The sequence below is a fragment of the Oryza brachyantha genome, chromosome 3 (assembly GCF_000231095.2).
Source record: "Oryza brachyantha chromosome 3, ObraRS2, whole genome shotgun sequence".
NCBI lineage: Eukaryota > Viridiplantae > Streptophyta > Magnoliopsida > Poales > Poaceae > Oryza > Oryza brachyantha.
In genome coordinates, this window is record NC_023165.2 from 489,784 (window position 1) to 505,291 (window position 15,508).

General features: G+C 39.0%; 1 protein-coding gene across 1 annotated transcript; it reads left to right on the forward strand.

Annotated features, from left to right (window-relative positions):
- Positions 1 to 568: 568 nt before the first annotated feature.
- On the forward strand, positions 569 to 11,262 carry LOC102708219 (AP-2 complex subunit alpha-2-like). The gene is made up of 27 exons (XM_006649194.3): positions 569 to 995; positions 2,430 to 2,561; positions 2,693 to 2,818; positions 3,454 to 3,516; positions 3,599 to 3,696; positions 3,768 to 3,975; positions 4,537 to 4,608; positions 4,695 to 4,787; positions 4,972 to 5,073; positions 5,233 to 5,330; positions 5,677 to 5,758; positions 5,881 to 5,969; positions 6,563 to 6,668; positions 6,747 to 6,812; positions 7,139 to 7,245; positions 7,329 to 7,433; positions 7,516 to 7,636; positions 7,776 to 7,961; positions 8,040 to 8,339; positions 8,414 to 8,494; positions 8,596 to 8,760; positions 8,849 to 8,935; positions 9,022 to 9,147; positions 9,295 to 9,375; positions 9,461 to 9,532; positions 10,487 to 10,566; positions 10,654 to 11,262. The coding sequence occupies exons 1-27, from the start codon at positions 864 to 866 to the stop codon at positions 10,796 to 10,798; spliced, it is 3,123 nt and encodes a 1,040-aa protein (XP_006649257.1). The 5' UTR covers positions 569 to 863; the 3' UTR covers positions 10,799 to 11,262.
- The last annotated feature ends 4,246 nt before the right edge of the window (positions 11,263 to 15,508 follow it).

Below are 15,508 nucleotides of genomic sequence, written 5' to 3' on the forward strand. Positions count from 1 at the left end.
CATAGACTCATGTCAAGCTCCAAAAGTTCATTACTAATTTACATGTTAAACCATGTGCTCCAGCACTTGTATGTCTCCTCATCAGTTCCTTGAGTTTCTTTGTTATGAAAATATACTAGGATTATATGCAATGCATGACGGGGTGATTGAAAATCAAAACGACAATTGCACTTCTGTGTTGCGGGCTTTAGCAGAAGATATTTCTTCGACCTCAGATCCTCAGTGTCGCTGCACGACTGAAATACATCGATTAAATGTGGTTACAGAAAATATAATCGAACGATGAGATTGAACTGAGCAGAGAGGCACTGCTGCTAAACAGAAAGCCAAAGGAGGTCAACTCCAAATCCCGTGCGGCCAAAAAGACACGTCACCCCCGGGGAAGCAGTTTAAACTTCAACCCGACCAACCAGCCAGCCAGCCAATTTCCATTTCTTTTCATTTTTTTTCCTCTCCCCCACCTCGCGGAGAAGAACGAAAAACCTTCGAGAAACCAGCGAAAAAGCGCCTCATTCCATTCCAGCAGCCAGAGCGCGAGCCGAGCCGAGCCGAGACAGATCAGAGAGAGAGAGAGAGAGAGAGAGAGAGAGAGAGCGAGCGAGCGCTCCCCTTCCTCCCTCTCCTCCCCTCGCCTCTCCTGCGAAGGAAGACGCGGCGAAGACTGAATCAAATCAAAACCCCCATCTCCACCACCTCCTCGTCGCCGCCCGCCGATCCATCCACGCCGCCGCGTAGGGTTTGGTTTGGTTTGGTCTGGGTTGGGTTGGGGTGCTCCCGCAACGATCGTTGGGGGGCGGTGCTCCGTGGCCAGATCTCGCGCGGCGGCACGCGGATCTGGGCGTTTCTAGGAGCGGCGGCCGGGGATGGCGCTCTCCGGGATGCGGGGGCTGTCGGTCTTCATCAGCGACATCCGCAACTGCCACAACAAGGAGCAGGAGCGCCTCCGCGTCGACAAGGAGCTCGGCAACATCCGCACGCGCTTCAAAAACGAGAAGGTCACGCGCTCTCCTGCTCCCCTTGCCCCTTGCCGTAGAGATTTACGCCAGCGCATTTGCGGAATTGAGGTGTTGGGAGTTTTGCTCGAATTGACCCTGCTCGACGAGGCCTTAGAGGTGGCTATCTGGTAGTAAACTCGTGCCAGGGAGCTTTGTAGCGGTGCTGGCTTAGCCTGCGAATTTTCTTCAACCTTTGCAGTGTCAATTTGCAAGCTGTTTGATGCCTGATGCTGATACTCAGTGTTTTAGTTTACTCGACGACATCCGATGTAATGAGGCTGCGCATGCAATGATGAACCGTAATTACAAAATGGCCAGTACTTAGTGTGCTTCTTGCAATTTGGGGGCTAAAATGCTTGAAATGTTTAATTTCTTTATTACGAATCCACTAGCAGAAACCTTCATAAGGTCAAGCAAATTATTTTTTATCAAAGTTTCAAAACTTTGGTACTATCATTTCAGAAAAGAACATTAATACTGAAAGATGGACAGAATATAACAGGGCTTCGGTACTAAAAGTTTACTCCCAAACTGATTCTCTGCAAGATAGTACGAGTTAAATGTGTTATGACAATGTCTTGATGTTTGGGACATGAGCATGGTGCAGCAGTGTAATTCTGATCATATGACTATATGCTTCATTGTGCATAGAGAAGCTCTGTGGGTTCAGGTTAAATAAAAAAATATCATACTTTGATACTCCAGTTTGGCATACTTATTTACATCATGTCAAGTGACTTACCTGTGTATTAGATATTACCCTCTCCATATAAAAATGCAAGGCATATAGTTTGCATGTTCATATAACACAATGGAAGCATTTTTCTAAACTAAAATACTCATAATTATTGCATTTCTACTCTAGTTGCATGGATTTACAACCTATAAAAAGTATGGGTAGTTAGGGTAAACAATGCATGAAAAATGCTTTAGAAATGTGTGCGCCCTATATTCTTTTACAGAAGCATCAAACAAATAAGCCCTACATTTTTGTACGGAGGGGGTACAATCTTAACTCCCAGCAGCAGATATTCATTCCATTAGCACAAACTCCATATTTGTTTTTGTTTATAAGGCAATATCTGCATGTTATATCCACTATACCTCAACAGTTGTATTGACCCTAGCGAGTTGTTCATCGTAATTTAGTTAGAAAGTACCAAAGATGACCGTTTCACTTTCCACAAGTAAATTTACAACGCCATTCACCAAGGGCCATGCATTTCCCTTGGATTAATGTTGTTAAGCATTAATTGCAACCCTGAAGGTGACTGAAATCCTCAATGCCTCCTTTGGAACGTAGGAATTCTACTGGATTTTTGCAGGAGCTAGTACAGTTCCTGCAGGAAATGGAGAAAATTTCTGTGTAGGCTCAAACCACTAGCAGAAGATTTCAACCTTACTGAATAATTACCATAATTTATCATCTTGCAGGGACTATCGCCTTACGAGAAGAAAAAGTATGTATGGAAGATGCTTTACATTTATATGTTGGGTTATGATGTTGACTTTGGGCACATGGAAACTGTTTCTTTGATATCTGCTCCAAAGTATCCTGAGAAACAGGTGAAAACGGCAGTTTTAATCCTAATTACTACATCTCATTCTAATAATGGTATACATTGGTGCAAAACTGTAAAATTATCAAAACAACACATGTTTGTTTCCTAATTGCTACTGTATGACCCATGCTGCAGGTTGGGTACATCGTGACATCTTGCTTATTGAATGAAAATAATGATTTCCTACGGATGGTCATAAATACAGTACGCAATGACATAATAGGACGGAACGAGACTTATCAATGCTTAGCATTGACAATGGTATGGAATTCTGCTTTATCCTTTAAAAGTCTTCTGCTGGTTTTGTCTGATGACTTTATATTTAGAGCAAATATTATCCCTTATATTAATAAGCTCCCATTCTCCAACCATCAAATATATTATGCTGGAATGTAGCACTTGTGTTACCGAGAAATGATTTTGTTAGGCATTCATGCCAACAAATGCAATAAGTTACCCTTAAGAAAAATTGGCAACCAAAGCCTGATAGCAATTCTAAAATTCCTCAGCATGCTGTCAAGTTTTTTTAATTTTAATTTACCTGCTTTTTATGGCTTCTGTTTTGAGTCTAATTTATCCTCTGGCCAAAAATATATAACTTCTTCACTTTTTACGGTCTCCAGTATGCTACTTTCCCTATGGTTTATAACCATAATATAGTACTGAAATGATATGATTTATATATTATTCATGCATTCTGTAATATAAATCCAATGAATCATTTTCATGCTGCCAATGTATATACCTCGACATATATTAATTCACAGTGTTTCTAAATATTGAACATATGGGCCTCCAAGCAACTAGAGATAAAAGGACTACTTAATGGCTAATTTCCAAAATATAAAAATCAATGTGTATAGTATGAACTTATTTCTAACTAAAATCTGTTTCAGGTAGGTAATATCGGTGGGAAAGAATTTTCTGAGTCGCTTGCCCCAGATGTCCAGAAACTTCTTGTAAGTGAATGGTTTTTTAGTCTTCATATCCTCCCGTTATCATATGAGCAGTTTGATTGATCAAGCACCCTGCTGGTGTCAGATTTCTAGTAGCTGTCGTCCTGTGGTCAGAAAGAAGGCGGCATTATGCCTTCTGCGGCTTTATAGGAAGAACCCTGATGTTGTGAATATCGATGGCTGGTACTAATAGAATGTGACATTATATTCTTTGCTCCGCTAAATCAATTTGCTAATTATGTTATGTATATCAGGTCTGATCGGATGGCACAACTTTTAGATGAGCGGGATCTGGGTGTGTTGACATCTGTCATGAGCCTTTTTGTTTCACTGGTATCTAATAATGCTGAAGCATATTGGAATTGCCTTCCAAAGTGTGTAAGAATATTGGAGAGGATGGCAAGGAACCAAGATATCCCACAAGAATACACTTACTATGGAATTCCATCTCCGTGGCTTCAGGTGCTTTTCTTTCCTTGGTATCATCTAGCTTTAATGCTTTATTCATCATTAAAGTTGGGCATACATAATTATAAATAAACCCCCTGAACAAGGTTTTGACGGCCCGCTTCTTTTTAAGTCAAGGGGACCCCCCCCCCCCCTCCCTTTTTCTTTAAAAATTTCATGGCCAGTCTTGATGCTCTTTATCCTTAAGTTGTGTAGTGCAACTAGCCACTAAGGTGACTCATAATTGAGGCTGGTTTCATAAGTTCACCAGTAGATAAACCCAAATATGCATTCTGTGCTGTGCATATGAAGCAAGCAAATCTATTGACCATTGAAACTCAGAACTGGCAGAGTTCCTATAATTGGAAGTATAATTCTCTTTTATTTCGGTGATGAGACAATTCTTTAATCCAAGTGCTAGTTTTAGGCTATGAATATAGTCTTGACATAAGACGTCATGATAATTTTACACTTGAATTGTTTTTAATGCACCGGCTATTATTTGCTGTCTTATTCAAATAAATAAATGAATAAATATGTCCCAACTGTTTTTCAAGTTAAATTTTCTTTATGCAGGTTAAGACAATGAGAGCTCTTCAGTACTTCCCTACAATTGAAGATCCTGGTGCAAGACGAGCTTTATTTGAGGTACACCTATTTTGACTATTGCATATCTATTCTCCACATATACAACACAATGCATGAATTCTAATGATACTTCTTTCATTCTCCAGGTTTTACAGCGCATTTTGATGGGTACTGATGTTGTTAAAAACGTCAACAAGAATAATGCCTCACATGCTGTTCTCTTTGAAGCTCTTGCTCTTGTGAGTTAATACTAAAACTTCTACATATGCTTTAGTTTCTGGCAATTTGTTCCTTAACCAGTTTGTCTCCTTCCCTACTTTTATATTCATACATTTATTTTCATGGTCTCCAGTCTTTCACCACTTGAATAAAATAAAGCTAATCATGCATTTAGAATGCTTCTCTAAGTTCTCTGAATTATAGGTTATGCATCTTGATGCTGAAAAGGAGATGATGTCCCAGTGTGTGGCGCTTCTTGGGAAGTTTATTGCAGTTCGGGAGCCAAATATTAGGTATCTTGGTCTGGTAAGTTGTGCTTTGCAATAGTAATATTATTTGATTCTATATATGTGTGTGGTACTTTGGTAACATTTCATTTACATTAGAAAAAATGATTCATTCACATCAAACCCCATGAATGAAAATTTTGCCAATAATGTGATGGTATTTCATCTGTCTTCACAGGAAAACATGAGTAGGATGCTGTTAGTAACAGACGTACAGGATATCATTAAAAGGCACCAGGCCCAGATTATTACTTCTTTGAAAGATCCAGATATCAGGTACCTGAGGCCTTCCATAATCTGTCATTGCATAGCCATTAAACTAGCCACAAAGGAACTTGGTATTATTTGAGCATAAAACACATTTTAGACTATGATCAGTGTTCTGAAATCGCAACCAGTTCCTGAATCCTGAATACATGGTTCGTTGGTTCATACAAGGCATTCCACGCATGACTTAATAACTGTTGATGTTTGCAGTAGGATATTTTTTGGTAGAGTCAGAAAAGGGTGATAGCTAGTACTGCAGTAAAATAGGATGAAGATGGATTATATAAGACATTTTCTTCACAATTCACTAATTCAGTTTGATTTTTGAAATGTTTTTATGTATATCACCTTGCAGTATTAGAAGGCGGGCTCTTGATTTGCTATATGGTATGTGTGATGTTACGAATGCAAAAGAAATTGTTGAGGAGTTATTGCAGGTATATTGAAATAGTTGTCTTGCAAATGAAAACTAAACTTCAAAACATTTTGCTGGCATGTTGTTTGTCAAATCATCTGTTAGTCTTGTTATGCAAATCCTAAGATTTATCTTGTTTCTCAGTATCTTAATACAGCTGAATTTGCAATGCGCGAAGAGCTGTCCCTGAAGGCAGCTATCCTTGCTGAAAAATTCGCTCCAGATCTTTCATGGTAAAGTATTTTTCACGACACACCCAATTTCTTCAGTCACTATGTTGTGAAATGTGAGCTATCTTTGTTGATGATAAGTGTGTGATGTATTCATAAATGTACAAATTTAACCTTAAACATATTTTTTTTAATGCTTACCTTGACTATTTTGAAACCATAGTAGATAAAAATACTATAACTTATCTACTTGTCAGCTGTCACCGTGCGATTGTGGAATTGAACTTGAAATGTTAGCATTCATGAGACATTTTTCTTCTCAGGTAGTATAATTGAGAAACCCAAATCTCATCCAGTACAGCTCTAAAATTGGCATGATCCATGGTTTGATAGTGATCAGCCTTGTATAATTGTATCCATTTTTTTATTGATCAACACCCTTCACAGAGGATGACAGCAGTAGAAAACAGTGCAATTGTATAGGATATTAGTAACTTGAGAAGCAGTGATCAACCTGGCAATGCTGTATTGAATTTCTGTACTGCCTGTAGGGTAGTAACTCTAGCTAGCATTATACTAGTTTAGCGTGGAATTGTTATCAGCTCCTTGGACCTGAAAGGTTGAAATTTCAATATTATCCATATTTCTTTCTATAGGTATGTTGATGTCATTCTTCAGCTGATAGACAAAGCAGGAGATTTTGTAAGTGATGATATATGGTATCGAGTGGTACAATTTGTCACCAACAATGAAGATCTGCAGGTTCTTGCACATTTCTGATTGCCCATGGTCATCTCAATTTTGATTTTGAACTTGAAGTTTGACTTGTAATTTTATCAGCCATATGCTGCAGCAAAGGCTAGAGAATACCTTGACAAGCCTGCTTTGCATGAAACAATGGTCAAGGTATTTTCATCACCTGAACTCGTACAGTTGTACAATGATTCCATGAAGTCTAATTTTTTAGTACTGACCTAGTTGTTGATTTTGGTATGAATGAAATCTGCTCTACAACTAACGAACACTTTGACTGGCAATACCATGTGCTAGCCTTGCAATGAATTTTTTTTAAAAAAAAACTAGTTACAATAAACACTATCTGATGCTATGATTAACTGGACCTTTTGTTCTGTATTTTATTTGTTTGCAAGCGAATCCAATCTTCACAGCAACTATTTTCTCTATTTTTTTTGCTGTGCTTTATTTGTTTACGTTACAACATAATTTTACAGGTGAGTGCGTACCTTCTTGGGGAGTATGGCCACCTATTGGCCCGAAGACCTGGTTGTAGTCCTAAGGAGTTGTTTGCTATAATAAATGATAAGCTTCCAACAGTATCGTAAGTTGTAAAAGCCTCTTTAGTTTACTAACGATATCATCATCTATCTTGTTGTGATTTTTGTACCATGATTTTTTTATCAGGACAAGTACTGTTGCTATTATTCTGTCGACTTATGCCAAGATACTAATGCACAGTCAAACCCCTGATGTGGGACTGCAGCAACAAATCCTGACGATATTTAAGAAGTACCAATTGAGCCTACATGTTTGATGTGCATCACCTTTCCATGGTTGAATCATTTATTTATCTGCGTGCACATTATTTCAGGTATGAGAGTTATATTGATGTTGAAATACAGCAGAGAGCAGTCGAATATTTTGAACTAAGCAGGAAAGGTGCTGCTCTAGCAGATGTGTTGGCAGAAATGCCAAAATTTCCTGAACGTGAGGTAAATCTGCATCCTGTTACATGTATACTCAGCTTATTGTACCAAATCTTCATCCTTCATGCTCATGGTTTATATATATTCCATTTGTTCTATTGACAAAGATTTATTTTCTTACTACGGATTTACTTGTCAAATCTAGTCTGCTCTGTTGAAGAAGGCTGAAGACGCTGAGGTTGACACAGCAGAGCAAAGTGCTATAAAATTACGAAGTCAGCAACAAACATCGACTGCTCTTGTAGTAGCTGATCACCCACCTGTAAATGGATCAGTACCAGCATCTAATCATCTCACTCTGGTGAAGATGCCAAGTCAAAATATCACTGAAGTACTGTCTTCCTCTCAATTGTCAAATACACTGGATGTAATTCCTGTATCTGATGAAATTGATATTTGTGCTATTCAGGAGAACAATGTTACTCATGAAGAAACCCCAGTAGAAATTCCCAAAGAAAATGGTGCTCCTGTTGAAGTTGTGAGTAAAGTTGAGAGTATTCCAGAGACCAACATTGAGAGCAAAGTTGAGCCTCCTATATCTCAGCCTGCTTCCCAAGCAGACCTCCTTGCAGATCTTTTGGGTCCTCTTGCAATAGAGGGTCCTTCGGCTGCTGTAGAACAAAGTCCTGTTCAAGGATTGGAGGCTAGTCAAAGTCCAGTTGGTGATTTGGCACTAGCGACCCTTGAGGATCAGTCGAACGCTGTTCAGGTACTTGTGTACTTTATCATATTATTTGTCCTTTATTTATTCATTTATTTTTTTCATAACCCTACCTTGTACAGCCTACTGTAAATGTCGAGGAGAAGTTTCATATATTGTGCTCAAAAGATAGCGGGGTACTTTATGAGGATCCTCACATTCAGGTTTGCATTAGTTATTAAGTCAATAATTTTGCATAACCAGATATATATTCCTCCCTTAACCTTCTGCATGGATTCATTTTCCTACTGGTCCTCGGTTCTAGATTGGTCTAAAAGCAGAGTGGCGTGCTCATCATGGTCGTCTTGTTCTTTTCCTGGGAAACAAAAATACCGCACCGCTTGTATCAGTGCAGGCTCTGATTTTGCCTCCTAGCCATTTAAAAGTGGAACTCTCATCAGTTCCTGATACTATTCCTCCAAGAGCACAGGTACTAAGTGATGCAATTCAATATTTTCATATATTTCCATCTTTCCTTTCCTAACTTTTCTCAATCCTCATTTTCTTGCATTCTGTAGGTCCAAATTCCACTTGAGATTGTGAATCTCCGTGCAAGTAGAGATGTTGCTGTTCTTGATTTCTCGTATACATTTGGAACTGCATTGGTAAGTGTGCTATCTTTTCATGTTTTCTGAGTGTCCAGATATTCACATTTTTATATCACAAGTTAACAGCCTTTGTTCGTATCCAGGTGAATGTCAAACTTCGGCTCCCTGTTGTATTGAATAAATTCTTGCAACCTATAACTCTTTCACCTGAAGAATTTTTCCCCCAGTGGAAAGCATTGAATGTTCAACCTCTTAAAGTTCAAGAAGTGGTAAGATTTTGCTTTTGTTGTCGATGTTCACTGAACAGTTAATAAGTCTTCTATGCAAGTACAAAGAAGTATGTTATTAGCATTAATGATTGAAGTAGCTGTTACATCAGTCTTTCTAAAGAACATCTTGTCGTCTGAGTTTAACAGGTTAAAGGTGTGAAACCATTACCTCTTCCTGAGATGGCTAGTCTTTTCATGGGCCTTCACTTGGCAGTTGCTCCTGGACTTGTATGTTGTGATTTTTGTCTGAATTTTTCAGCTTTCTGTTCAACTTCCAAGCCTTTTCACTATTGAACTTCTTTTTCCTTTTTAGGATACTAACCCAAACAATCTGGTTGCATGCACTACATTCTTTTCCGAAACAACTCGTGCCATGCTTTGTCTGGTAAGTATGTCAGTGAACTTTCCTTTGATTTATTGGTTTGGTTGCATGAGAACACACACCCTGTGAAGCATCATGATTTGAATGCAACTTGTTTGTATAATATCCTTTTCTTTGGGCTCTTCTGTTTTAATCCCTTCTAATACAGTAATGCGTAATACTAATTAAAATCCAAGCTAAGCTCAGCACAATCATATAGAAATGTAAATTATTGACTCCTACAGATTAATGACTCATGAATCATGGCACTCTCTATTCTTTGTGCTGGACCCATTTTGTATCTGACTTGCCACTTGAGTCAGATTCGAATTGAACCTAACCCATTTCTTTACACAAAGTAGCACACCTGAACCTTTTTCCTCTGAAAGGTCATTTGCACCTGGCACGTGGCAGCTATGAGTTTTATTGGGTTGGTTGGATAGTGTGGGCAGTTAACATGTCTTCATTTCGCTAAAAAGGGAATAAATCAGTATGCCCTTTCCTAGTCTTTCCGTATTACTTATGTTCAGTATATCTCTGCTAGTTTTGCCTCTAGCATGATGGATATAGCTAGCAGTAATCTTTAGATAAATCATAAATGGAATGCTGCAAGTCATGACTCTTTGCGCTGATGCAATGAGCAGCTAGGAGAAAGTCCAGTTAGGGCATTCCTTACCAGAACGTTTGTTCCTCCATGCCAGCAGTTTTGACCAGTCATGCCATTAGTATAAGTGTAGCAAAGCTCTCTAGTCCAATCCATCTGTATCTAAATCTGAACTATCTTGTCTGTTTCCAATTTAGCACGTGATGTGTCGTCAATCATTTCATGATTTCATTACAAAAGAAAAAAATATTGCATGATTCCGTTGAATATGTGTGATCCTTTCATAAATTACGGTATTCCTTTTTCAGACATATTATATATTAGGTTTCTGATCAGGTGTGAGAATTGGTTTCCCTGCTTTGTACCATTTGCAGGTGAGAGTTGAAACTGACCCACAAGACAGAACGCAACTCCGGCTCACAGTTGCATCAGGAGATCAGTATTTGACATTCGAGTAAATCTTACTCCATTATATTTATTGTATCTTATGATTAATGGCTACTAGGAAAGCCAAAGTTGATCATGGGATTTTGCCTAACAGGTTGAAAGAGTTCATCAAGGAACATTTAATTGATATCCCAAGGGTACAAGCTGCCCCAGCTCCTGTCCCGGTGCAGCCACAGTTGCCTCCGGCGGTACCTGCCACATACAACGACCCTGGTGCAATGCTAGCTGGGTTGCTATAAACAGTTGAAAAACAAATAGCATCTTGATGTACATGACAGTTGTTTAGTGTAAGGATCTAACATCACCACAAACATCTTGCTGCTGCCAAGACGACATGTGGTTGAAAGGCCAATGAAGAGAGGGCTGGCGGAGTAGTCCTCAGCTCTTCAGATTCTTCACCGGGAAAAGCGCTAGATTTTTTGGGCCGTTGCAAGGCCCCTTCATCACCATAGCGTGTAAGTTCGTTTTGCTCCTCCGTCGTTTGCCACCACACTGCCATCTTGTATACTCGCGTTGCCCTAGGTCTTGGTGGTGAACATGATTAGTTTTTGTGTGTTTATATAAGTTGCTAGGGTTTTTCCACCAAACCGATTGTAAAGTTGCCATGTATGCGCATTGCATTACGATTTGTACCAATAAAGGTTGGAATAGGCAAAAGAAATTCATATAGGTTTTTGTTATCTATGTGCATGGTATTGGTATGCGTGTGGCTGCACCTGCATTCTCACTCCCTCCTTTGCATTTGTTTTGATTGACTGATAGGTTAGCTTTTCTCGCTTCTTCAATCTAATGATGTTCCGTACGTTATCACGTGTCGTTTTTTCTTTTGTTCCTAACCCTGTGTATGCGTAAGCCTGCGAGTGGATTGTAATCCACTCCAAATCCGCTTCAATCTATTTCTTTGCTAATTAGTCTACCAAACTAATCTATTTCTTTGCTAATTAGTCTACTAAACCAATCTGCACCAATTATTCTTTATTGGGATCCAATTCAAACCAATCCAACTTTGATTTTAGCCCAACCCGCACCAACCCATTTGGTTAAAATGGATTCAATCCACTCTTGCAAAATGATGCACCATTTGATATGTATAAACTCGGACCTAAAATTTTAAAACTCGCGTTCACACTATAAAAGTTTATCAAATTTGACTAAAATTTAGTAGGATGATATGTTATGTATAAAAACAACTTTGTGCAAATTTTGGTCGATTTCTACATGTGGGCCCTACATATGTCTATTATCTTATCCATTAGGGATCCATTTACGTTCCACGGGTTTAATCCATTTAGAACCTAAAATAACCTGACCAAATCCAGTTCATATCAATCCATTTATCTCTATAACCCAATCCAATCTAGATCATTTGAAGTTACAATCCATTTGTACCCAACCAAACACAATCCAAATTAAAACCAACCCATTTAACTTATTTTTATCCAACCCATTTGCTGGCTAGATGTGTGGTCGTCTATGCTTCATCTGTGATCCCTTGCGTTCGTACAATCCATACGCTCTTGAAGAATTCTAGTACTACTCCAATAGCGATCCGACAAAGCAGCAGGGGTGAACTGAGGAGAATGGTCAAATGCGAGGCTGTCCCTGGTCGGCACGCGTTTATGCGGGTGCCGATGCGTACAGCTCGTGCATCTTTCGTACGCCCTCAAAATCGCAGACCGTTACTGTAGTCTGTAGGTCGTATCCTGACCACAAGGCGGCGGCATGTACATTTGCGCGGCCCAGGAGGCCAGGAGAGTAGTTAGCACACAATCAATTAAACGTTAAATATAAATTTCCTTAAAATCTAGATTTATTTGATCTTTTAAAAGTTTCTACGCACAAAATATATATTTTGTCGGAGTTCAGGAAACAGGCTCATAATAAGCGAGGAAATCAAATCAAAAGGTTTATTTTGCCACGAATTTGCCACGAAATAATACCTCTGTTCTAAAATATAAGAAAGAGTGCCCTCTAATAAATAATGATTTTATGAGGTAGGAGCGTATGCGAGGATACAGTGATAATAATTTTAAATAAGAAGTTATTGATAAGGCATGTATCACTATACATCGAGGTAAAATGTATTTTTATATAATATTTAAATTCCACAAATACTTACTCCCTCCATCCAAAGATAACTTTATTTTTCACTCATCTCATATATACCAATAAAAAAACTATAATATCCTCCACTTTATGAAAGTTTAATACAATTATTATTCACTTTATTTGCTTCTTGAGAGCGGAGCTATAAGATATATTAGACATACATTAGGGTAACCATAATATGACATAAGAACGAGCCATAAACCCTTATGGCTAGCAATATACACTGTGAACATGGACTATAAGACAGTGAATAAAAAATAACCTTCAGCTTAGAGTTTAACCTTAAGACTCATCATAAACGAAGAAATAATCAACTCAACTGATAATTGCTTCCAAGCGGGGCCGTACTCCTGCTACGCTTTCGCCCTTCTGGGACGTTAGCTTGCTTGCTGGCCGCCAGCCCGCCACTTGCGCTTCCTTCGTCGTCAGCAGCAAAGCAGTAATAAAAGGACGTCACGACGTCGCGGGAGAAAGCAGAAAGGAACGGAAAGAAAGAAAAAAAAAAGGGGAACAAGCCATGTCTCCGGTTGCGTCGTGGGGACGGAACATGTGGGTTCGTGTCGTGCTCAACATGCTGCCGCGCGCGTCGCGTCTTACGTGGCCCGCGGAGCCGCATCGTACGTACCTCTCTCTCGTCGTTCTCTTCTCTTCTCCCTTTGGCCGTCATACTCATACTCGCAATACATGCTACGTACCGTATTACGTCGCGATGTCACCGTCTTTTGGAGAACGACGTCAGCGTTGTCGTGGAGGCATCACGAGCTACTACTAGTGATTTTCACTTCCATCCATCCACCGAGGGAGAGCCTCCGTTGCATTCTATTTCTCCGCCGTAGCATGAAGCCTCCCATCGATATGACGTCGCAAAAGAAAAAAAAAATAATCTACCTACTTATACCATTGGTACGTTCTTTAACGTTGATTATTCTCGTATTTTCCCTCGGATCTTATTCGCATGGTTCGGAACTACTAAACGAAACATACAAAACGAAACAGTATTCTTTATAATCTCACCTCTCTAAAATAGATTTTTAATTTTATAATAATTTTTCATAATTTACATCATTAATAAGCCTACATGTATTACTCATCATGTAACCAGTGTTCAAATATATAAGGGACATTTCTCTGTTTAGAAAGAAATATTAGGGTATAAAGAATTGACTAGTATATCTTTTATTAAATTAGTATTAGTTGGGATGAGAGGACAGAAAGAAATTTAAATAACAAGTTACAGATGTAATAATTGAGAATCTTATACTTAAGTAAACGTGTATAAAGGGCTAGACTAATAGTATATAGTAATACTAAGACAGTGTTTTTTTAACTAGTTAACTAAACCAGGTTTTCTCGATCTTCCCGCACATACTTTTTAAACATTAAAAAGTGTGTTTTTAAAAATATATATTAAAGTAAATTTCAAAAGTTATATCAATTCACTTTTTAGATTTTTTATAGCTATTTCGTTGTCCAAGAGCAAAGAACATATCCTAAGTAGGCCCTATTATCTCTCCTAGTTAACTAATCTAGATTCCATGTTTTTCAGACCCACGCTTTCGGGCTGCTAAACAGCAATTTTTTTATGAAAATGTTATATAGAAAATTTGATTTAGAAAATATATTAATCAACTTTTAAGTTTATATATATAATAATTAATTAATCATATAATACCTCTGTCGAAATAAGACCATTTTTTAAGTTATTTGATACAATGTTTTGACTGCTCGTCTTATTTGAAATTGTTTTACAATTAATATTTTTATTCTTACTAGATGATAAAACATGAATAGTACTTTATGCATGAGTATTTTTTTAAGTTTTTTATAAATTTTTCAAATAAGACGAATAGTCAAATATTGAACACGAAAAAACGAAAAATAAAGTTATTATGAGACGGAGATAGTATTAATATGTTACCGCCGCTAGCTGACCGACCAAACAATAGGGGTGTAGAGTAAGTGTTAGCTACTTCGAACTTCCAGTCTACGACCACTCACGTTAGAGCAAGTTTAATAGTACAACCAACTACTAGCTCTAATTTATTAATAGCCAATATAATAGCTAACTCATATAATAGTTATCTATAAAACATGTACCATCATTCCCACATATCATACACACATAACATATACCATCATATCTCACATGTCATACACACATTGTGTATTGAAGTTCGTGTTATGGCTGGCTACAAATTTAACTTACTCTCCTTCTCTCTTCTCTATTATCTTTTTAAAATATATCTCTAGCCGGGATATACCGGCTCTTAAACCGAAAGCGAAGAAGGAACTGAAGGGGGGGACAGCGGCTGTGGGTGCCTGCCACACGTGAAAATCCAACATCCAACCCAACATGGGCATCAGCATCACCCCATCCCGTGAGCTGAGCAGAGGCTGCTGTTGAATGCGAAGCCGAAGCCGCGGGTGGGAGGGCGGGCAGGCGGGTCAAAAGCCGCACCACACTAGTAGTAGTACTACCATGCCGGAACAGTGTGGACTTGCGGCCCCGGGCCGGCGGCGATTTGCGGAAGCCAAGACGGACGAGGCGGGCGGGCGGGCGTGCGTGCGTGCGTCTTTATGAAGCGCACCTAACAAACGCCGTCCAACCGCAAAGTTGCAGGGGCCAAACCGCTAAAAAAACACGCCAAGCCCAGTAAAACCTCGTGCGTGTTGTCACCTCGCCTAATCGGCGTGTTGTGTGTTGTTGCGTGTGCGACCTGCACGCGCGCGCACCAGCACCACCGTCGTCTCGGCTTTTTCCGCAAAGCCCCCTCGAAAAAGCGGGAATTATTCACATATTCGATCCCACTCGTTCTCTCTCTCTCTCTCTCTCTCTCTCT

Bases quoted from the DNA above. Each gene is read 5' to 3' on its own strand.
- LOC102708219 (XM_006649194.3), top strand. From the start codon at position 864: ATGGCGCTCTCCGGGATGCGGGGGCTGTCGGTCTTCATCAGCGACATC. The intron at 3,517-3,598 runs GTAAGTGAATGG...TGCTGGTGTCAG, and splicing joins CAGATGTCCAGAAACTTCTT to ATTTCTAGTAGCTGTCGTCC. The intron at 5,759-5,880 runs GTATATTGAAAT...CTTGTTTCTCAG, and splicing joins TTGTTGAGGAGTTATTGCAG to TATCTTAATACAGCTGAATT.